This window comes from Artemia franciscana, chromosome 1 (genome assembly GCF_032884065.1).
Source record: "Artemia franciscana chromosome 1, ASM3288406v1, whole genome shotgun sequence".
NCBI lineage: Eukaryota > Metazoa > Arthropoda > Branchiopoda > Anostraca > Artemiidae > Artemia > Artemia franciscana.
The window spans coordinates 54923183-54948578 of NC_088863.1; the positions used below are offsets into that span (position 1 = coordinate 54923183).

Sequence of the window (25396 nt, forward strand, 5' to 3'; positions counted from 1 at the left end):
AGAATGGTAAAATCTAGCAAAATCTTTTTCAAAAGAGTCCTGTTTTCGAGTGTTGCCTAGTTTATTGAAGATTATATAAATAGACTAAATATTTTAATGACAACGTAAGTTTTAGTCAGTAAAACGGGTTAAGATTGGCTCTTAGAGGCCAACAATCTTTTACTGTTGGAGCAAGCACAAAGATGTGAAAATAGGATCACCGAGTTAAGTCCAGGATTGCAAGATGCATAGCCTTCAAGACTCAACTCACTTTTTTCTTTTTTTTTGTTTTGAAAATAAACGAAAAGTCCTTTTTATTGACTTTATGTATGTTAAAAAGCCCAATAATCAGTTGCGTTAAATTAAAAATTACTTTAATGCCAAAAATGATTGTTCCACATAACAGTAACTTCCTGCATATTATTGTTGAAGCTTACAGGTTTTGTCTTTTTCCTAAGAAGGGTGAGAGGAAGACAGAGAGATAGGAGAGGAGAGGGCAGGAGAAAGAAAAAGAAGAAATCAATTATACACCCTCGAAAGTATTTAATTAATTTTTTTTACGATTTTTATCATCGATGTTCATGGCACATTTTATTTTTAATTAATTGTCAAGAATTATTTTTTTTTTTTGTGTTTCTTTTTTCATTTGTTTGACATAAGTAAATTCGGCCCTTTAAGAGCCTTTGATAGTGTTTTGGATGTGTACGTCATCTCATATTTTGTGCCATTACATATTGCTTCCTAGCTCCTAGTACTCAAGTAACTACAGACACCTGATACAGCAACGGTTCTAGGCCTCATAAACGGTAGGGGGTATGGTATACAAAAATTACAATTGCGACAAGTTTTAAGTCAATTAAATACCTCAATAAGAGCATAATATAAAACAAAAGGAATTTAATACCAGATGTAAAAAAACTGGGCAGAAGCCCCCCTCTGCTCAGGCCTAAAACAAACACTGATCTGATAACGTTTGGCTATGAGCTTAAAAGACAAGCACAATCAAAACACAAGCGAGCAAGGTGAATCTTGCAAAACAAACCGTGCAGCTCTGTTCAAGGAACAGAAAAAAGACAATCTGAAACTTATAAGAGTTGGGTCATTGGCAACTTAGTATGACCGCATAGGGATTAAAAAGTACTAGCGACGATTACAGGGTGACATCTGGTGACTTTATCAAACAGCGTGGAATTGGATATGATGAATCTACAATGTAATACGATTTGAGCTGAAATATTCTCTGTATGTGGCAATTAATCGTAATTTTTTTCAATAGTTGTTTCAAGCACAATATAGTTGCATTAAATGTTGTGGGTTAAGTAGACTAGTTAACTTTAACCTGGTATTCCTACTTGGCTCAAAATTCCTGTTTTTCTTCTTTTTTTAACATCCCCTTTATTTTAAAACATCTGAAAATATATTTATACAACATTTTTAGGTAAAAGATATTCACCGAACCCTGTTGGCAGTTAGAGTTTTTCTAGTGGCAAACCTTGATATTACTGATGTTAAGTCCCGGTACTAAAATTAGTTTCCACTCTTATAAGCTTCCCCTACACTTTGAAATGGAAGCTCACGCAGCAGAACATAGACGATATCATACAAAAGCTCGCTCAAGCGTCTAAGCAAAACAAGTAAATAACAAAAAAAATGGATGTGGTACGTAATCATCAGAAGATTATTTCTTCATATTTGAATTTGAGCAAACTGAAGATAATACGTGATGAATACATACGTTTTTACACTCGAGAAAAAACCGGTTCCTTCGCTAATTTCTTTGAGCTTGGCGCGAGACAAGACAACGAAAGTCACAGAATATATGGGAAATATATAATTTGGGCTATATATTTGCATATAAGGGGGAGGGGGGTAAAGTATTTGGACAGTTTGAAGTCAGAAAACAATTCTTACTTCATAATATGCAGAATAATTTTCCTAACGAATTTTGCATGCAAACCCACCATACTTTACCCCCCCCCCCCCCTAATGTGCAAATCTATAGCTAAAATCCATTTCTAAAGTAAAAAAGAAACTAACAAAAAAACCTGTTTTTTTCTCGATTTTTACACACAGCGTAAACTTGAATGAGAGGCACATAATACAGTAGTGCCAAATTTGGCTACAACTTTTTTTTACTGAAATAAAAAAGAAATCAAATAAAATGCTCAAATTTGGAAAGTATTATTCTTCACACGGGTATTTTCCTGGGGGGTATTTTCCGTAGGGTATATTTTCCGCGGGGGGAAGAATTTTCTGAGGTGATTTCCGTGGGGGTAGCTTTCTGGGAGTGTTTTCCCGAGGGTAATCACCGGGGGGAAGGTAAACACCAAGAACCAGAATATCTCATCGCAAGATGACTCTTGCTTTTTTTTTGTTACAAGACTAGAAATTGCATTTACGTACCTCTTACGTCTTGAAAAGAGATCAATACCACGTTCATTGATCAATAAATTCGAGCAGTTAAAAACTAAATTTGGGACGTTCGACAATAAATTACCTGTATCGAACATCTGCCCAGCTCTTTTGTGGGGTTCATTTCTATCAGTGGGCACTTATTTCGTGGTAGCACCAGAATTACAAAATGCAACAAAACACGAAAATCACTCTTACTTAATGCAGAAGTGTACGTTTCTAAACATTTCCCAAACTTGGATATAACTTTACATTTTGTGCATTGCAGAAAGTATGCCTCGTTCGATAAGCAGCTGGAGTCGAATTGTTTTTATAGTCATCTAAGAATTTTCTACAAATTAAATTTTAGCTCAAGCAGTTCTTAGTAGTCACATGAATTATTTATTGATTACCGAGAAACAGGTACTCCTTGTGTAATGCTTGAGCAGAAAATATAAATTTAAAGCTGAAATGGAATGCTTTTTACATATGTCTTTTCTTGAAGATGCCTATCATGCAAGTGAGGGAGGAGGTGGGAGAGAAAAAAGGACAGCTGATATATCCCTACAGCATTTAACAGAAATTCGTGAATTCATCTTTGAATAAAAGGTCATCTTTCTAACTCCTGCTTCTTGTTATCTAGGACTTTTCCACAAAGCTGAAATCTATCATTGAGCAGTTTATACTGGTCAGAGGAATAATTTTCTTTTTACAAGAGGCAAGTATTGCAAAATGGGGCAAACATACAACTCTATCACTTCTAAACACCATGAAAAATTATTTGTTCTCTGTTTTACTGAGGACAACTGTTATGGTGTAACTGTACGAGGAACATGACAGTAAAACCATAAAAATGTACGCATCATTTATGCACAAATCTATAAGTATGGGTAAAAATTTACACAAGTAATCCATTGTTTTTGTAGCAGTGTTTCTAATATTGTCAGTTAAATTGTTATGCAAAATGATTTTATGCTTGTGAGAGGTATAAAACCATTTATGACGATCCATTTTTCTTCGTAAAAGGCTAATCACAAGAGACTAGACTCTCCCATCCTTACTAGAAACAGCGTATATTTTGAAAAGCAACATTTTCCTTTAACACTCGAGCCACAAAAGAAATATTTAATACGTAAAAATGAACCTGTCTTATGAATATATGTTCCTTTTTTGCATCAATGTTAGCATCCTTTTCGATGCCCTACATTCAAGATTCCTATCTTGCTAGATTATAATTTTTTTTATAACTCGATAAGAATGGAATAGGTTTACGCAATTGGTTTATGTCTAAGATCACATAATTCTAATAGAGCCAATTTTATTATTATTTTATTGTAAATCGAAGAGTGGGAAGATTGGTACATGATACTAGGGTAAATTGGTTGTTATGGATGTTACAAGTAAAGATAACCATCTAGTAGCATCTACAGTCGTCTAATATTGAACTTTAGGAAGGATAGCTACATTCATATTCCTAGAAGTTATAACATTGGAAGAGTCCAGAATCAGAATTTGAGAAAATATTTTCATGAATTGTTGAATATTTAACAAAGAGTCTAAAATTTGGTAGTGTAGAAGATAGATGGAATAATTTTAGAAAAATTATTTGTGAACTAACAGATAGTGTCTCAAGGAAGAAAATTAGAAACGCAGCTAAGAATATAAGTGAAAATGCTTAAACTTTACTAGAGAAGAGGAGGGACTTCCACAAGAAGTATTTGAGTGACAGATGATATGACATTAGACAAATCTAAGAAGAATGGATAAAGCATCAAAATATGATTTAAGAAGTGGGAAAGTCAAGGCAATGGTTAGTGATTTCCTTGTGCACTCGATGTTGCAAGAGCTTTTGACTCGTGTATATTTTCGCAGGTTTTGCTTGAGGCCCTTTTGATGTGTTGGCATGCCAATAAATTCAGAGGGAGCAGTCAACTTGACTCGTCCCATTTAAAAACGGAAACAGGGTCTCAATTAGTGATGAGAAAAGGGTTAAAGAAAGATTCACAGAGTATCTTGAAAATATGTTAGACCATCATAAAGTTACAAGAAGTGACAGGGAAAAGAATAGAAAGTATGTGACAATTTAGAAGTAAAGGAAGAGTGCTTTCACGAAGAAGAGCTGAAGACAATACTGAAAGAATTGAAAAATAACAAGGCCTCAGGTTTTGATAGTGTGTTAAATGGGTTTGTGAAATATTAATGTAGTAAAGTAAGAGAGAAAATACTCACCATTGTGAATATAATTTTAGAAAACGGGAGATACCTAGTAATTTTAGGAAAATTTTGATTATACTCCTTTTTAAGAAAGGGGATACGAGTAATTATGGCAATTATAGAGATATCAGCTTGGACTGTTGGTGGTCGTATCCGAGCAGATTGGTGCGCGGGATTTAGGATCCTTTACCCGAGAGGGCAAGGGTTCGAATCCCAGTGTACCCAATTATTTGGTCTGGGAAGGGGGTCAGTGACGTGACTTTGTAAGCTCAGCCAGAGTCAACCCAGCGCATAGACTATGAACAAGTGTGTGAATCAGCCAAAGAGTTTTAGTGAAGGTCGTATTCTTGTATGGTATACCACATAAATACATTAAAGTGATTAGTGTTATGTGCGAGCAGAATATTACTGCGGCAAAGATAAGAAATGAGGCGAGTAACTAGTTTCATATTCGATAAGGAATTAAACATAGTTGCGTTCTATTTTAATGTAAATGGATCACATTGATGGAACTTGTCCAAAGGAACACGCCAAATGCTAATTGAATCAAATGGGACTGTAAAACTCTCTTAGACTGATGCTGATGATAGTCCTGATGATTTGAGTGTGTCAGATAGATGTTTTGGGTGTAAGAATAGATCTGAAAATTGACAGTTAGAAGACTAAGTCAATCAGACTAGGAAAAAATGAAGGTGACGAGGTGATGTTGGGTAAAGAAAGATCAATCAAGGGGATAGCATCACTTTAAAGATGGTGGATGCAGTAAAGATGTAAGGAGTAGAGCAGCTAAGACCAGGCTATTTTTTTACAGCTAAAAAGTTTAGAAGAAAAGGAAGATTAGTCTGCAAACCAAGACTGGAATATTGGAAGCTACAATGATGACAGTTGAATTTGGGCGTTTAGGAAGAGGGAGGAGGGTTTGCTAAATGTTCTCCAGATGAACTGCCTACTGAAAGTTTTGGGTACCCATTTGACCGACCGTATATCAAACAACAAGGATAAATAAAGCTGTAGTTTCGACCCCACTTTCTATGGCTAAAATGAGAGAAAGGCTCAGATGGCTAGGATACGTTTTGCGGATGAAGAATGAAAAATTGCCTAAGATTGTCTTTTTCTACCATCCATCTAGGGTCTAACAAAAAGCAGGCCACTCCCATATTGTGTGGGAAGGTGGGTGGGAAATTTGAATTTTTCTTGAGTGTGTGCGCAGCTGTTTAGGATCAAGAGGTTTGTTGCTGCAGTGAGTTATTAGTTATAGTAGTAGTAGTAGCGTGTACTATGTATAATGTGTGTAAAATGTAGCGTTCTGTTTCTGCTCAAAGCTCTGTAGTTATATCTCCGTATTCTTCCCTGATTTAAAATTTTGAAAGTTGAATGACCTTATTTGGAAAATGGATAAAAGGGAATGCAATGGATGCAAAAATTTGCATACGTGTTGACATATTTCTAGCTTGAATATTGTGATTTTACTCTCAAACACAATACACGATCAGGAAGTTTCCTCAGGAAGAAAACCAAGAACAAACAATTTTCCATGGAGTTCAAGATTAAAATAGTTTTAATTTTGTATTCTCCGAAAAAAAAGAAAATTTAAATCTTTAACCCATATTAATGCTAAATCACAATGCTAAATAACAGCTGAACCGTTGTTTCCAATAAAAATTCAACAGTCCTTGAATTAACCATAAAATTTATTTAAGATTACAAGAAGAAAGACCAACCCACAGTTTAATCATAAGCTTTTCAGAAGTCAAAAATACCTGGATCATTCAGACTTAAATATCTAATAGAATCATAAGAACCAAGGAATGAGGCCCCTGGAAAAAATAAATGCTTCATTTTGTTGATTTACATATATTCTTTCAATTTGGCCTATTAAATATATTAGGCCTATGAAAGAACTTGGTCTATGAAAGGCCTATGAAAGATAATAATAAAGAAAAATTCAAGATCATTAGTTAGAAAGCAATAACCATCATTTGTCATCCTGGAAATTTATGTGTCGACAAGCTAATTTAGAGACAGCAGAAGTCAAAAGAATATACCAGTAGTCAAATAATCAACTTTGTTGATAAACATGACTAATAGTTTATTATCTCAATAGGCGTATGGCAGGATTTAAAGGCTTCAGCAATGCAGCTTCAAAATAATGATAATGACATCATTTTCATTATCGTATATCATATATATGTCATTATCATATGTTTTAAATAGAAACGTAAACTAAATATGAAACGAAATACGCATTTTACCCTTATTACCCGCATTTTACCCTTATTACCCAATTTCGTCATTTTATCCTTCAAAGCAAAACAAAATATTAATCAAACATCTTCAATACTTGAACTATTGATATATTACAGCATTTAATGAGAGCATTAGAAACCCAAGAACACTTTTAAATGCATGATTATTCATTCTTGCTGTATGAATCACTCTTCGCGATTTACACCCAACTTGATTAAGAGTTTCAAACCTACTTTTTTTTAAAATGAAATTTGTACGATGTTTTATGTTAAACTAGACTGAACTTACAGTCCAATTTTAAAGAAAGGGCATGTAAATACAAATAATAAAAATGAACAAGCTATACATTTTAAAAATTCACAGCAAACACCTGGAACTACTATAATTCCTCTACTGACAAAACTAGAAGAATTAAAAGCAGAACCACTAAATTTAAAGAAGACTTCAGTTCTTCCTACTTGGTTCCAAACTCCAGTCCTCCAGGAGAATGTTTGAGAAGAGTTGCAAGCGTGCAAGTTGCAAACGCGCCGCTCTTCAGGTCGCGTTCGCGCCTCACACCTTATGTCGGCTACAGTCTTTTCCAAATGATCTTGGCATTCAATGATGCGTTGTTCAAAACCACCACCACACGGCTTGTTGCACTAAGCAAAAACGAGGCATTTTAGGTCAAATCTACATCCAAACTATGTTAGTAAGAGACAGAAATAAATCAATCAAGCAAAGATATTTTATGGTAAAAATTAGAAAGCTAAAATTTTTATAAAGAAGAAGAATAGAAGGAAAGTATACATTAGGAAAAGAAACACATAGAGCTGGAGGCATTTTGCTGGTATGTAAAAATAAGAGCATATTTCATTTGAAACCCCCCGACACTTACTTCTTCCCCTAAACCATTCTTTCAAACCGTTTTAAAACTATTTAAGGTGTTCTATTATTTATTTGATTTTTTTAGGCTGTTTAAGATCGTAATATAAATTACGTTTGACAATCATATTGTGATGAAGGTTTGTATTTGTCAGAATTCAAAATCCTTATCAATAAACAATCTATTCGTTCTAAAGAAAAACAGGAATTTCAAATAGGCCGGTAAAAAAAATGTTAAATAAAACCATAAGTACTTTCTAATATAAAAAAGAAAAAAAAATGCAGACAATTAATTCGAAGACGGTGACTTAAATCATAAACTAAAGATAATAAAGACATATTCAAGGAACAATCTATTTGTTCTATAGAAAAACTAAATTTTCAAATAAGTAAAAAAAAACCGGATAAGTAAAACGCTAGGTGCTCTGTAAGCTAAAAAAAGTAAATTGTTTGTTGGGACACATTAAATTAAATTTTAAACTAAAGATAATTAGGACCTTTTAATTTCCTAATTCAAGTCATTCTGTGTAAATTTTTCGTTCTGTGAACTTCTCTTCGTGTTGTATCAAATATCCTTTGATAATATTTTATGTAATTCTTAGATACAGTTGGTCATTCCAGTATCGGCATTACTAATATGATTCAGCATTTCAAAATGATATGTATTATAGCTTAAAATTTAAAGAATTTTATCTGTCTAAGAATAATGTAAATTTTACTAAAAGTATTCCAAAATAAATTATTCTAGTTTAAGACAACTATGTCTCCACCGATGATGAAACATGAATAACGTAAACATAAAAATGATCATTTATGTTTTAAAATTTCATATTATATTTATATTATATTTATATTATATTTATAATATTTAATATATCGTTTACATATTTATGATATAAACAAAAGTTTTACCCTACTAGCTATACAAAAACCAACAGTACACTGAAATAATCAGAGTTTTGAAGGAACCGAACAACAAAAGCAACCAACATCAATGAAAAATAACCATGTAAGGCCAATCGAGAATTCTTCTTGGAAAAGTGGGATCAATTTGAATTTGTAAAAGACTCAGCAAATAAAATTATAAAATGCTAAAATAAAGTTTACTGTAGGACCTACTAGTAGCGGCAAAAATATAGGAAACCTGCCCATGTTTCACTCCTTCCATAATCCCTCAATTTTCTAGTCTGAATCTATGAATTTCCTGAAAGAAAAATTGGGAAAAAAGAAACCACCCCTACACAAATTGATTTCAACTATAGTAGTCTGTTACAAAAATCTAATCTAAAATTTACCTTTCTGTCGTCAGGGGCGGATCTAGAGCAAAATATTGGGAGGGGGCCAAATGTGAAAAGGGCACCAATGAGCAAAATCTTAGGGGGCTCAATGTGACAAAGGTGCCAATAATTGACCAAATTGATAAATTTATTCTTAAAAAAGAATGAAAAAAAAAACAAAAAACAGGAAAAGTGGGTGCCAGAAAAAATCTTTGGTGGGGGGAGGACATGACCCCAGCCCCCTTGGATCTGCCGACTGTTGTAGAACACGGAAGTTATTTATTTTTAGAAAATAAAACGTAAAAGAAACCGAGGAAAGGCCTGGTCAAAAGTGACTTTCACTGAAAAATTAACAAAAAATCCAAAAGTATTTTTTTTTCAAAAGAATGGTTGAAACATTTACAGTTAGGTTTTCAAGCAGAAACAGAGATTTCCCCTTCATATATGTACTGTAAAATAATCTCTACATTCAAGTCGTATTCGAGTATTTTTAATGATTTATAATTTTCAGTTGTTGTCTATGAAAATCCCCTATAGACGTTTCACCTTAACGAGTTCACCCCAGTATAGTGTTTATATTAGTTTGTGTGCTTGATTACACATGTCAATGCCACTTACTTCTTTCCAAGGTGAGACTCTCCACTCAGGACAAGGATCTGAATTACATGGCACTGTATCCCTAGGCCTTACCGATGAGCATTCTATAGACTCAAAACCGTCAATGTCCTGGCACACAACTTTTCTCCTCTTGGCTCCACCACCACATGTTCTAGAGCACTGTAAAACATCAATAATTAATAGTTTATTAATTAATAATAGTAAAATTGTAACTAGTTTAAATTTTACTAGTACTATTTTTACTAGTTTACAAGTTTACTAGTTTTTCATCATATTAGTAAGATTTTTGCTAGTTCTTTTTTATCTTGGAAACCAAGTTCCAATTGTAGAACATTGTCATGTGACTGTTAGCTTTGTTACTAGGGAGGAGAGGAGATTATGATAAAAGCTCTTGATTTGGAGATGTTTTCATTTTTATAAGGAATAAAAAAAAATAGTATTCCATGTGCATTTTCGGACGAAGCGGGGTTAGCCCTCTGGAGCCTCCTTATTAACCTTCCTTGGGATTTGAAAGGGCGAGCACAAGGAGAAGCGTTTCAAGGAGATAGAAACTATAGATTCTACAGTTTTGATATATGCCTCTGCTACAATACTAATATTTATTTATACATATCAATGCTTCTACATACTTATAAGCATTAAACTGCTTTATTAATGCTAAGCATTAAACACTACCCTCAGAGACCACATCTGATCAATAAATCCTTAACTATGAATAGTTTAAATAAAATAATTTATCCATTAGCTTAGTAAATAGAATGAATTGCAGCAATTGACTATGCTAAAATTTTTTAACTGTTTAAAAAGTAGAGTTGTGAAAAAGAGTCAAACTTCATCTTAAAGAGCGGGGCGTTTAGAAGGGGACAGCTCCTTTCATGTATGAAATAATTCCTCTTCGTTTTAAGTTTTAATATTTCTCCTTAGCTTCAGTTTAAAAAAAAATTAATTTTTTTTTAATTATCTGAACTTTTTTGACTTAAGGCAGTTTTTGATTTTGTTTCACCGTACATGAATAATTAAAACAAATTTGCATATGTTTTTTTTTTGGCTAAACGGCTTTCTCAAAGTTTTAATCGGACGATTTAAAAAAGGGTATGGGGGAGGGGGCCTAGTTTCCCTCTAATTGTTTTGGTTAATTAAAAAGGTCACTAGAACTTTTAATTTAATTTACAAAGGTTTTTATTAGTAATAAATATACGTAACTTACAAATTAACTTACGTAACGAACTTCTATATTCGTATATTTTTATTACGTATATGAGGTTCTCGCCCTCATCAGAAACTTGCTCTTTATACTAAAGTTCAAATTTTGTTCCAATTATTTAAAAATGACCCCTGAATCACAAAGGCCGTTTAATTAGAAAAAATAGCTATTTTTAAATTACTAAAAATACTTTAGTGTAAAGCGTGAGGTATTGAGCAGAGGACGAACACACTCACATACGTGATAATTTCTGTTCGTTTTAAGTTTTAATGTTGCTCCTTACTTTTAGTTGAAAATTTTTGTTTTTAATATCTGAACATTTTTAAGTTAATACACTTTTTTTTTTTTTTGGCTCACCGTCCATGAATAATTAAAACTGAATTTGCATATTAGTTTTTTTTTTACTAAATGGCTTTTTCAAAGTTTTGATAAGACGATTTCGAGAAAAAAAGAGTGGGGGAGGGTTCTAGTTGCCTTCCAATTTTTGGTTAATTAAAAAAGCCACTAGAATTTTTAACTTTATTTACAACGTTTTTATCAGTAATAGATATACATAACTTATAAATTAACTTACGTAACGAACTTTGATATTCGTATATTTTTATTACGTATATGAGGGGGTTCTCGCCCTCATCAAAAACTTGCTCTTTACACTAAAGTTCAAATTTTGTTCCAACTATTTAAGAATGACCCATTAATCAAAAAGGCCGTTTATTTAGAATACATAGCTCTTTTGAAATTACTAAAAATCTCTTAGCGTAAAGAGCAAGGTATAGAGGAGGGGACGAACTTCCTTATATACGTAATAACTTCTGTTGGCTTTAAGTTTCAATGTTGCTCCTTACTTTCAGTTAAGAAAAAAATGTTTTTTCTTAACCAGCATGGAAATTAACTTCATGGAAATTCTCTTCCCCCATGACAAAATACCTCCAAATAGAGATCCTCTCACGTAATACCCTCCCCCATCCCCTCCACAAAAATACAAAAATATCCTCTGTGAAAACGTCTGTATACTTCCCAGCAACCAATAATATATGTAAACAATGGGCAAAGTTCATAACTTTTAGCCCTTCCCCCGAGAACTGTGGGGGATCAAATTGTCCTCAAAGACATAGGCATATGCTGAACAAAATGGCTATTTTCACATTTTAGTTCGGTGACTTTGGGGAAAAAACGTGGAAGGGGGCCTATCTACCCTCCAATTTGTTTGGTCACTGAAAAAGGGCACTAAAACTTTTAATTTCAGTCCAAATGAGCCCTCTCTTGAAATTCTAGGACCACTGAAAATGAAAATAAACACACATCCGTGATCTTTCTTCTGGCAAGAAATACAAAAGTCCACATTTTTGCAGATAAGAGCTTGAAACCTCAACAGTAGGGTTCTCTGATACGCTGATTCTAATGGTGTTATTTTCATTAAGAATTTATGGCTTTCAGAGGACGTTTTCTCTTTTTTTCAAAAAAAGTAAATTTTCTCAGGTTCGTAACTTTTGATGGGTAAGACTAAATTCGATGAAAGATATAGTTAAAATCAGCATAAAAAATCCGATTCTTTTGATGTATATATTGGTATCAAAATTCCATTTTTAGAGTGTTGTTACTGTTGAACCGGGTCACTCCTTGCTACAGTTCGTCACCACGAACTGTTTGATAAGTTTTAAGACCTATCGACTACGTTTCTATCCAGTGTATAACTTTTTACATTTGAATTATGAAAGTGATTTTCATACAGTTCGTTGTATCGAACTGGTTTTTTTCAGGGGTGATCGTATTGATCCAGTGGTCCTAGAATGTCGTGAGAGGGGTTACTATAACGGAAATTAAAACTTCTAGTGCCCTTTTTAAGTGACAAAAAGATTGGAGGGAAACTAGAGACCCTACCACGCTCATTTTCCCAAAGTCATCGGATCAAAATTTCAAGATAGCCATTTTGTTCAGAAAAGTCAAAAAATCTAATAACTATATCTTTGAGAAAAACTTGACCCCCCACAGTCCCTAGATGACTGGCTGCAAGGTATGTGCATAAATATAGTATTGGTTATTGGAATGTATACAAACATTTTCAGCGGGTATTTTTTCAGGTGGTTGGGAGGGGGTTACATGCAAGGATCTTTTATGGTAGAATTTATCAGGGGGGAAGAGAATTTCCGTGAAGGAGGCGCTAGATTCTAAAGCATTATTTAAAAACAATAAGAAATTAAACAAAAATTAGTTTTATTTTAACTGAAAGTAAGGAGTAGCATTAAAAATTAAAACGAAGAGAAATGATTATACATATGAGGGGGTTCGTCCCATCCTCAATACCTCGCTTTTTACGCTAAAGTATTTTTAGTAATTTAAAGAGCTATTTATTCTTATTAAACGGCCTTTATGATTCAGGGGTCATTTTTAAAGAATTGGAACAAAATTCGAACTTTAGTGCAAAGAGCGAGGTATTGAAGAGGAGGTGAACCCCCTCATATACATGTTAAAAATATACAAATATAGAAACTTATTGCGTAAGCTAATTTATTAGTTCATTGTATTTATTACTAATAAAAAACGTTCTTAAAATGAAATTTTAAGTTCTAGTGGACCTTTTAAACTACCGAAAAAATTGGAGGGCAGCTAGGCCCCGTCCCCCTCCCATTTTATTATCAAAATCGTCCGATCAAAACTTTGAGAAAGCCATTTAGCCAAAAAACTTAAATAAATATGCAAATTTCGTTTTAGTTATTCATGTACAGTGAGCCAAAATTAAAACCAGCATTAATTTAAAAACATTCAAAATTAAATAGACAAAAAAAAAACAATTTTTATCAGGCATCAGTAACTATATGGAACGTACTGTAACCTCTTCAAAACGTAGCTTTAACGAAATATGGCGGCTTTTGTATCTTTTCCCCGTATCTAATGAGATTAACTTTGGAAGTAAGCGTTTTACTGTGTGTCTCTACGAATAGTAGGCTCTGTAATCTATTGAAGATCTTTGACCTTAACAGTTATCCATAATAGCATAAATTCTCAGTTATCTATTACAGGGATGTAATTTAGGAAAGGGTCAGGAGAACTCATCACCCTAATGTAAATAGTTGCCTCCCTTTTCTGTGTAGCGTCGTTCAGTAGTCCTTAATCACTGAAGATCTATTCTTGGTTTTTGTCCAAAGAGTTAGGGTTTTCAAGTTTTGAAGGGAGTTTTCAATTTAATAGCCTAACTTCTACTGTTCGTTTTAAGTTTGACTCGAGTATTCATTTGAATTTCTAGTCGTTTTAGAATATATCTATTCATTTATATCAAAATCCCTTATATTTATGTTTGATACGATTATTTTAATTTTTGCTTGTTTTAGGTCTGTTTTATTGGGGTTTCATTCATTTATGAAAGAATAACTATAGGAAGATTAATAAAACAGATCCTTTTGGAAAAACGAACTGTTTTTTGCAAGAGGCAAGCAAATACAGACTTTTGGCTTAGATAAGTTCCATTTGTCTAAAACTACTAAATTAAAGTGTACTATTTGGACACTACTTGTGTTTGTAGTTTCCAACAGTTATTTACAATTAAATTAGTAATTTAATTTAGAATGGTAAGGTTACATGCGATTATTTTCGGTTTAAAACTGTCTTAATAGAATCTTTTAGCAGCGTCTCTAAGACTGAATTTTGAGGGGAAAGGGAGTCATACTCATTTGGGAAGTAGAAGTGGCTTGTCTCCATTTTAACCTTTTTCATACTGATAAAGTGCCTGTTCCTATTTTGAAGGAAATATGTTTTTTTTTTAAAAGGTATTAGTAAAAGTACTTGGCTGTACGCCAAGCAAATAGCATAAATATAATGTAAAAAAACAGGTTTTGTCCGTTTGCCTAGAGCATAAACTCTTTTTCTCAATTCTGCCAATCTCAACTTTACCATTCTCCTGTAAGTGAATCGGACAAAATCAGGATCCTGTTCGCAAGTAAAATTACCATTCTTTATTGATGAAGCTGAACCTAACAATCGTAGATCTAAAAATTTTAGCTTGTTGAGACTGATCAAATGCTTTTCAAAAAGGATTAGTCAAGACCAATTCTTTAGAATAGTCAATATTTTATAAACTCCCTTTTATGACAAGAAATTTTTTCCAACGAATCAGTTAATTTTTACTTAAAGATACATCAGGATAAAGTGGGTCTAAATTAGGGTAAAGTCCCTCAATGGATATTTCTACGTATCCCCTTTCAAAGCCCAATGAAGTTTCTGGCCCTAATTTGAGATAAAAAAAACATTTAAAAAAATTATTTCAAATGTTAGAATGCATGTAGCTCTGCATTTTTGCAGCAAAAAAGTTCTTCATGAATAAAATTCCACAAAGGGTATATCAGCTTGGATGCTAGGCAAAAAAGAGCCAAGCTACTGATTTGTGCTTTTTCTCATGCTAGCTTAACTAAGCTTAAATGTGTTTACATAAGCATTTCCAAACGTCAGTTTATTTCCTTTTATACACATCACCCCCTAATAGCACCCCCTAACAGCACCTACCAGTACCCCCTAGCAGCACCTACCAGCACCCCACCCTCTAAATAAAGGTTTACGAAACGCAACAAAAGAAAAATGAGAAAAACTCCAAAATAAATCAGGGGAAAACAAAAATACTGGTAGTGACTAATCTCCCCCTCGGAATATTTACTGATAGCCTCTTGTTAGAAATCTAATTAATCGAAAATGAAGATACCGAGGCAATGATCCTACCTTAGACCATCATGAGAACGTCTTTTAGTCTCAAAGACGGAAAAATGGGTAAAACGATTATCTCTCCAAGTCTCAGATCACCATCATCACTTATTGTTACCAGGGGTTCCAATTCAAGAGAATACAGAGGGATATGGTTAATTTTCATTTTTTTTTAAATGAGGTTACAATAAAAGTCATTTTCCAAAATCAAGGGGGTGAGATAGTTTATTTCTTCCAACCTTATTGAAAGAAAACACTAAAAAAATCTAGGAGGGTAATTGCCCCCTGCCCTCCTCAATTGGTACCCCTGTGTGTTACTAGGATTACACAAAACTACAGAACATCTATAACTATTTACATACGAGTCAAAGTCGTACTTACATTGGCTTTATGTCAAGGAATCCTCCTGGTGCTTCAGAGATATTGACAGACATACAAGCAAAACCAAGCAACAAGACGACATTGACTCAAAAGCAAAAAAGCAAACTGTACAAGCACAAGGGTTAGGCTTAAGCATTTCTTAGAAAGGACAGTGGTTCAAATCCTGGTCATAGTAAGCCGCATTTATAGTTCACTGATTGCTATGTGGTAACCAGCAATTGTACTACACTGAAAGATTTTTTTGTTTCTTGGTAAGATCGAAACGCATCCAAAAAGCATAGTAATTTTTTTAAATTTGAAACAAAACATGTAAAGAAAAAAACAGATGAAAAAATAAAATGATAAAGGCTTCAGTCCGGTTTGCTTTACGTAATGAAAAATAAAATTAATTTAATAACTTCTAAGGACTCGAATCTAATCAGAACCATCTTATTGGGGTGTTACATCCATTGGTGATAATAGGCTAATCAATTTTCACAGATAACTGTGAGGTAATCTAACAATTAGAGAGACGAGGAGCGTCTACGAACCGATAGTGGAAAGTAGACGAAAGTACGCTTCTCTACTATACAGGTCCCTGTGTCGACCCTTCGGGAGCTGTGAGTGAATCCTGAGTCGTTTATTTCCAGGTAATAATCAATCTCCCGTGCCAATAATACCAAGAACCAGGATATACGTCTTCTTAACCTTGGCAAAACGAGACATACCCGGTATAGCTCAATTGAAATAGAAATTATATGAAAATTACATTAAATCAACATAATTAAATCAACAAATTAAAACAACCAACAATTAAATCAAAAACAAAATTTTAACTATGTAACCATACATTTGTTAATTCCAAGTTGTAATGTCAAAGAGAAATATTGATTTTTGTCCCTTATGGTAAACAGGTACGATCTTTCCATACCTGCAATCTGATAAAAAAAATGAAATATACTTAAAAGAGAAAAAAAAAAATATAAAATGGCCTTGTCAATATACTTGCTTCGTGTTTATACAATTTCTTTTACAGGCTTGCCATAGAAGAGCAACAAGAAATTGACGATAAAGTGCCATCATAAAGGACATTGAGGTGCCAGTTTTGGGCACATACCATGGAAAAAATATAAAATATAATATTCATCGCCATATTCATAGTTCTGAGTCACCTGAACTGCAATTTTTCATATTTTTTTTTTCTATTTCAATTGAGCTATACCTGGCATGTTTCATTATGTCTGGTATGTCTCGTTTTACCAACGTTAGGAAGACGTATATGCTGGTTCTTGGTATTATCGGCACGGGAGATTGATTATTGCCTGGAAATAAACAGCTCAGGATTCACTCCTAGCCACAGGGACCTGTGCAGTAGAGAAGCGTTGTTCATTGGCAAATGGAATTAGATACATTCAATAAATTTAAAAATTATTACGGGAATAATTTAGACTAATTGTTTGACAAAATAATTTCGAAAAAACTAAGGATACTGTGTAAAATGATTTTTTAATTATTTTCAAAGAATGTTTACAGCTTCCCAAAATTTTAGTTTTGTTAAAATAAAGTACCTGAAAAATGTAAATAAAAATCTTAACACAGCGTTATAGGCATTCGTTTCCTGTAATAATGAAACACTGATACTGACGTTTTGCAACAAATTTAAAAATTGACACAGATTATAACTGAGTAACATTCTATGAGGGTGGCCTCAAATTTCATGGGAATATGGCTAACTTTGGTACTACCTCTGAAGCTTGCTTGTTTAGATTATTTTTCTTGAAATTAAATATTGAAAATACAAAATCAATTACGTGGATGCAGTCTTCAAATAACATACTGATGTGATGACATTGATTGACCAAGTAAATATTCAAGAGTAGTATGAGGATTTTCCGTCAAAATTAAGATCATATTCTTAAGATTAGATTAAAATTGTTTTTGTATCATTGAGGCAAGAGCTTAATCTAAGAGAAAGAAAGTCTAAGAGCAGTGAAATGCAGTATGCAACTTTCAAATTTTATAATGATATAGAAACTTGAGGAGGCATTTCGGGTCGTAGTATCGAACAAAATTTACTTTGTAGCGTGTTTATTCCTTCCAAACTGCTTGGCTTTAGTCAGTTTAACACCAATTAAACAATTTTTTACAGTAAAGTGTAATTTCGTAGATAACATGATGACGGTAAAATATTACTCTTAAGATTTATCTTTTATTTTTATAAATTCTAAATTCAACTACTCATTTTAAAAGATATGTATTAAATTTTTTCCCCTATTCTAAGGACAAAAATACCTCTCCCCAAGGTCCAGTTCTCCAATTTGCTTTTGCTTTTCGATTCCTTTGTCCGATATCTGCACTATGTTGTATGAGTGTCGGACAGGGTGGTGTTGTAGGACAATAGTCCTTAAGGCTCTGCATTATTGTGCCATCACAATTTCTGTCAGCGACTTTTATATCTGTGTTCTCGATGACGCATGATACCTCTCGCCTTACTACACCCTGGAAATATATAGACTCAGATATCTAATAATGCATTGTAATTTTATATCCTAATTTTTTCTTAAAATGAGTAAATAAAAATAGTGAATTAGTTTCATTGGGGTGTTTAACTGCATAGAAAGGAGCATATAGCATATGCTGCATAAAAAGGAGGAGCGGATCAATATAGTGAAAATCGTCGATGGGGTATGAATTAAAAGAGTGAGGCTTTGGTAGGAGGGAGAGGCGAAACCTAAACTTCATATTGGAGGATGCAGGATTCAAATGCCCCCTCCCTCTTAGATTTTGAAAAATATCTGAAAAACAAAAAATGAAAAATTCCCTCCCCTAGATCTTTCAAGATGCAATTTGCCCCCTCCCCCCTCAAACTTCTGTGAATAGACGGCACTTCTATTGTCAACATGCATGGTGTAATTACCACCTCTTCGCTTCAAATTGAAAAAAACTAATTCATATACTCGTTTGAAGCTGCTAAAGAAACAATAGTAAAAACACATTACAGAGAACCCCAATGCTTTAGCGACGTATTGACTTTTAATTGCAAGTTGCATATGTTAGTCTACTGGCTATTGTTAGACAATGAAGTTGGATAAACTTTTTCTTGAAAACAGCTCTATATATTTTTTCTTTCAACTGGCACCCTGGGATTTTCAGGCCTGAAATAAATGATCTAGACAGGTCATGAGCTTGAGGAGATTTGTTTAGAGCTTATTTTTTGAGGAAAAAAGAAATCATCCGAGACATGTCATTTTCATATCAAACAGTTCGTGGTAACGAACTGTAGTAAGGAGCGACCCGGCTCAATAGTAACCGAAACTCTAAAAAATTAAATTTTGATACCAATAGTTACATCAAAAGAGTTGCATTTTAATGCTGATTTTAGATATATAAGTTTCATCAACATTAGTTATACCCATCAAAAGTTACGAGCCTGAGAAAATTTGCCTCATTTTCGGAAATAGGGGGAGACACCCCCTAAAGAGCATACAATCTTAACGGAAATCACACCATCAGATTCAGCGTATCAGAGAACCTTATTGTAGAGGTTTCAAGCTCCTATCTATAAAAATGTGGAATTTCGCATTTTTTGCCAGAATACAGATCACAGATGCGTGTTTATTTGTTTGTTTTTTTTTCCCAGGGGTGATCGTATCGACCCAGTCCTAGAATCTTGCAAGAGGGCTCAATCTAAGGGAAATGAAAAGTTCTAGTGCCCTTTCTAAGTGACCAAAAAATTATTTCCCTAAAGACAACGGATCAAAATTCTGAGATTGCCGTTTTATTCACCGTAGTCGAAAAACCTTATAACTATGTCTTTGGGGGCGACTTATTCCCCCACAGTCCCCGTGGGAGGGGCTACAAATTAAAAACTTTGACCAGTGCTTACAAAAAGTAATGGTTATTTGGAAGTGTACAGACGTTTTCAGGGGGATTTTTCGAAAGGGGGGGTTGAGAAGAGGGAGATATGTTGGGAAAACTTTCCTTGGAGGAATTCGTCGTGGGGGAAGAAAATTTTCATGAAGGGAGCGTAGGATTTTCTAGCATTATTTAAAAAAAAAACAATGAAAAAAAATATGAAAAAATTTTTTCAACTGAGAGTAAGGAGAAGCATTAAAACTTAAAACGAACAGAAATTATTACGCATATGATGGGCTCACATTCAGGGGGTTATTCTTAAGAAATTGGGACAAAATTTAAGCTTTAGTGTAAAAAGCGAGGTACTGACGAGGGGATGAACCCCCCCCCCATATACGTAATAAAAACATGAGAATACAAAAGTTCGTTACGTAAGCTAATTTGTAAGTTACGTACATCTTTTACTAATAAAAACATTCGTAAAAAATTAAAAGTTCTAGTTGCCTTTTTAAGTAACCAAAAAATCGGAGGGCAACTAGGCCTCCTCCCCTGCTTTTTTTCTCAAGATCATTCAATCAAAACTATGAGAAAGGCATTTAGCCAAAACAAAATAATTATACAAATTTCGTTTTAATTATCCATCTACGGAGAGCCAAAATCAAAACATGCACTGATTCAAAAACGTTCAGAAATTAAATAAAAAAAAGTTTTTTTTTAACGGAAAGTAAGGAGCAGCATTAAAACTTAAAACGAACAAAAATTACTTCGTATATGAAAGGGGCTGCTTCCTCATCAACGCCCCGCTCTTTACGCTAAAGTTTTTCACTATTTTAAAAAGTAGAGTTGAATTAAGAATTGAATTAAGAATTTCTGGTGTGATTTCAATTCCTTTTTTCCGTTTATCCTTTACAGAATCATAACTTTTCAAGGAAATTTCTTCTCTTGGGAGGAGACCGATAATCTCAGCATTTATTTTATTTAATTATTTTTTAGCGGCGTTAAAACGAAGTGTTCCTTCTTTCCATTGTAATTTTGATTTGCCTTCTAACCGCAAATTTCATTTTGCATTAATTCGTTTGCGATTTCTTTTGTGATTCGTTGTGATGCTGGTTGTCACAGATCTTTTAGCAAAATATTACGTTGTGCTTCATTTTCGTTCATTATTACGTTACGCATTTTTCTCATGCCTTTTGATTTAGCTATTTGAGTTTTTCCGCCATCTTGTATAATTTTGCATGTGTCATAGGTACCAGAACCGGTATGATTACCCCAGGATTATAACACAGCTTCGATATTTTAGAATGAAGAAAAATCTGTCTGTAGTTACTGCGAAGGTTATGTTTCAAGTAAAAAAGAAAGAAAAAACTTGTTCGAAACCAGATGATTTTAGAAAGTCAAAGAGGCAGAAAGTCATTCTTGGCTTTTCCCCTGTATGAAAGTGCAAATAAAATTTACACTTTATTTTTTACATCTTTTTAATACTAAAGGTGAATTCAAGAGAGTGTGGACCAAGAGTAATATTACCTTGCCACAAGTGACATCACAGGGCGACCATTGAGAATACTTCCATCTGGCACAATTCTTCTTCGCAACACTTATACAGCTCTTTCTAGAGTCTGGTTCTGGACCGGTACAGTATTCCTTGGATATGTTTAACTTGGTTCCTATATCGTAACAACGGATCTCTCTTTTTCGCTCACCAGCCCCACATGACGTAGAACACTGAAAAAATAAGTAGAAAAAGAGTTACAAGCGAATCCAACTTTGTAGATGAGTTGTGCAATACAAGAATGCACGATAGTATAAACAAACCAACTTAATATATTGGCAACTTCTAGCGTAACAATACCCGAGTTATACTCTACGAACTCTTTGGCAGATTCTTTGCGTATTAATGTTATTTTCAGTTTTATATATTGGCTCACTGGTTATAAGTTATGCCCCAGGGGCATATAAGGTTTTTATGAAAGAGGTGGTCATGTGAACTTTAGAAAAGGCTTATTTGATTTGTTATGTATAGTTCTAGTTCCGTTTTAAGAGTCAAAATGATGGAGAGCAACTAGCCTATCTCCCTGACATCCTCTTTTCCCAAAATACCCTCAACTGAAATTGTGAGATAGCCAATGTGTTACTGATAGTTCAAAAATCATATAACAATGCCTTTACGGCGGAGACAATCCCCCAGAGCCCAAAGGCAGGGGCTGTAGGTTATGCCCGAGGCATATAAAGTTTTTGTGGAAAGAGTAGTCGCATAAACATTGGATGGAATGGAGCCCATTTGAATGCAAGTTGGAAGCTTTAGTACCCTTTTCAAGAGTCAAAAGTTAATGGAGGGCATTCACTCCCTTTCCCCAAGTCTATCATTCCCCAAAATATGTCCGATCGATGTTTTCAGAGAGACATTTTGTTCAGTCTTGTTGAAAGGCCCCGTAATTTTGTCTTTGGGGATGTCAATCTCCCCACAGTCCTCAGGACAAGGGCTGTGAGCTAGGCCATTCATTCATTGTTTACACCTTGTATATGTTTCTAAGAAAGTATCCATGTTGGAACTTTACTTTCAATGATGAGGAAGGATATTTAGGCGAGACTTCCAAAGAACGTTGAGGGGAGCGTTGAACTAAATGAAAACACATTATTTGTATACGAATTGTCAAAAGGGTGCAGCACAAGAATAATTGAACATATTAATTTAGAAAATTCAAGACATAATAAGGGAGACGATTAAAAAGGCAATATTTGTATGCTATCAGTACTACCACAACTACCATCACTACAACTACACTACTCCATTTGCGGTGATAAGGGGAAATTTGAACTAAATCCAAAGACGCTATGTGCATGCACACTGTCAAAATAGCATATCTCAAGAAACGATTCAGATATTTGGAACTTTCTTAGAATACTTAAAGGAGAAGATCATCTCACCAAAAGGCAATATGTGCACAATATTGCCAAATCTACTGTTACTGCTACATTTACTACTACTGCTACTACTACTATTGCACCTATTTGTAGGGCTAAGAGCACTGAGATGAAAATTTCAAGAAGTATATGAATATAAAGGTTATCAAAAGAACATATCAGCAATGCCATAGCAATGGCTAATTGTATTAAGTTAAAACTTCCAGAACTTGATGAGAGGGATGTTCTTCTGACCATAAGGCAATAGGTTAACACTACTGTTGCTAGTAGTACTACAGCTACTTAATTGTATTACATGTAAAATCAATAATACTACTGTGACTGCTATTAGAACTATGCCTAGGGGTATAAAGGTGAAATTTTTAAGAAATTTTGAAGGGGGAAGATGAGCTGAATCAGAACAAGCCCTCTGTATGCAGGTTGTCAAAAGGACGTTAGAGCAATATCTTAGGAATGATTTGGTGAGTGAAGTTGAAACTAACTGGGGTTGTTGTAAGGGATGCTGAACTAACCAGATGAAAATATTTGCATCCTATTGCTACTGCTTCTACTCAAACTACTGCTACTATCACTATTATTGCTACTTCCATTACTGCTACTACGACTAAAGCTTAGGCTACTACAATTAATTTCACTGCTACTACTACTATTGCTTCTATTTAGACTAAGAATATTAAGGTGAAAAATTAGGGAATTATTGAAACTGTATGAAACTACTTCAAAGCACACTATGCTGACGCAATCAGAACGTCAAGCGGACACATTAGAAATGCTTCATTAACATAATAAAATAACATATTAAGTTCCATAAATAAAATTGTTATTGTTATTTAACCGTTATAAGATATATATGAAATATAATTAGGCTAAATCAACAATGCAATGAAAAAAGATAGTAAAGTAACTATGTGAAATACAGACCTGGCCCCATTTACCAAGAACCCATTTAGGTTTTCCTTTCATGGCAATCTTTCTTGGAGGAATTTTATTGTCCCATATATGTCTATCTCTCTCATTTGGTGGAAAATCCAGCCCAGGGATCTCGTTGTTTCTTCGGTCATTCTTGTCATACAGATTCGAACGAAGAATATCTGGAAACTGAGTTGTTGCTGTAACATAGTCATCATCTCTTGGTTTATAGGAAGATGGCGGTGGTTGCTGTTTGATAAACGGGCTTTCAGTAACCTAAAAGAAATGATACTATTGAAGCAGGGTTCCAAACCCTAGTAATTTATCACTATTTCTAGTGATTTTTATATTGCTCAAACAGAAAATCACTAAATCAGCACAAAAATCTAACAATCAGCACTAAGATCTAACAATTTTTTCATCACGTGGCAACTCTGTAGTGAAGTAATAAGTCTAATCAACAAATTACAGAACTGTCATTACAATTCAGTCAAATCAATGATGGTATGTTATTTTTTGTAACATATTTTACAAAAAGTATTTTTGGTATCTTTTAAGTCCATGTCCTTGATTAATCAGATGACAATCGCGCAATGTTATCCAAAATCTAAGTGAGTATGTGCAGCGTTGCCAATACTAGTGATTTTTCATTATTTTTAGTAGTTTTTTACTGTCTAGTTATTTTTCTTTTGGTTATTAATTTTTTTCAAAACTAGTATGTTTTCTAATCTAATGATTATTTTATTACATAGCAAAAAAATTTAAGCAGGTAAATTATTCAGCAAGCTATGTATTGAAAGGAACTGGGATGCTTTAATGAATACTTAACTGAAAGCCAAGAAAAAATAAAGGCTGTTGTTTCTGTTCTGTCTCAGGAAACATACTAAATCGGAAATACGTTAATCAGATTTGATAGAGAATGGGTTGGTAAAATTTTTACGCAGTGATCTGCATAAAGTGGTAAAACCTAATAAGGAATTCTTATGTCGGTAAACCGGCCTGACTAAACAGCTAATTAGCTGCTTTGTTATGGAGCATTTTAATTGAATCGTCATTAATTAATCTATATTGACTGTGTGCTGTCGTTTTACTTAATTAATAATGTTCTTATGAATGTTCAATTATACCTTGGACATTTAATGGTCAACTTGGACTGGGACCATTTCAAAGAAGTTTTTTTTCCTTTGTCATAACAATGCTGCGGCAAGAAAGCTACCTTTCCTCTATCCATCAAATATTCGAATGTGATTCCTCTATTCAGTTTTGCAACAATATCTTCTTTGAAGAACTTTTTTTCTAATGTGTCTTAATCAGGCTGTGATTTCATTTTGATATTAATGAAAACAAGCTACGTTTCCTAAGAAAGAATCCTTCTCTTCAATCCATCAAATATGCAAATTTTATTTCTATGTTCAGTTTTGCAATAGTATCTTCTTTGAAGAATTTAGTTTTTTTTGGAATCTTAATCAAGCTGTAAAATTTTGTTGATATTAACTACCAATGAGGGAAGCAAGTGACACAACAAACTTTTATCCAGATCTAGACGGAAATTGGTGGGGGCGCAAAGTAAGGAGCCAAGTGAGTCAGTTGCAGACTTTTTTAATAAGAGAAATAAAAACTCAATAATCAAAAATAAAAAATCAATAGATGACATGTCTCGCCCTTGGCACCTTTACAAGGAAACTGCCTCAAGTTTTCAAGTTAAATTTCAGACACGCTATGAAAATGTGTGGCATCTATATCGTTTGGCTGGTTTTCACTCAAGCAAGCCGCATGCTGTGTAATCAATTCAGATGGTTGGTAAAACTCCCTACAAACATATATTATAAAATCATGGGCCTGCAGCAAGCCCGCTGATTCAGACGCA

The 25396-nt window shown here is 33.8% G+C and overlaps 1 protein-coding gene across 7 annotated transcripts in view; it reads right to left on the bottom strand.

Annotated features, from left to right (window-relative positions):
- The window catches only part of LOC136031439 (A disintegrin and metalloproteinase with thrombospondin motifs 9-like), a 364806-nt gene that overhangs the window by 51699 nt on the left and 287711 nt on the right, over positions 1–25396 (bottom strand). For 5 of the 7 annotated variants that reach the window (XR_010618512.1, XM_065711064.1, XM_065711037.1 and 2 more), the window contains 5 exons: positions 23542–23805; positions 21223–21420; positions 18136–18342; positions 9591–9749; positions 7290–7472 (listed from right to left, as the gene is read on the bottom strand). Coding sequence is in view for 6 of the 7 variants with exons in the window: in XM_065711064.1 (XP_065567136.1) it covers positions 7290–7472; positions 9591–9749; positions 18136–18342; positions 21223–21420; positions 23542–23805 (1011 nt within the window). In the remaining variant the exon portion in view is untranslated. The remainder of the gene's footprint in view (positions 1–7289; positions 7473–9590; positions 9750–18135; positions 18343–21222; positions 21421–23541; positions 23806–25396) is intronic. The other 2 variants (XM_065711055.1, XM_065711074.1) reach the window with 2 other exon arrangements.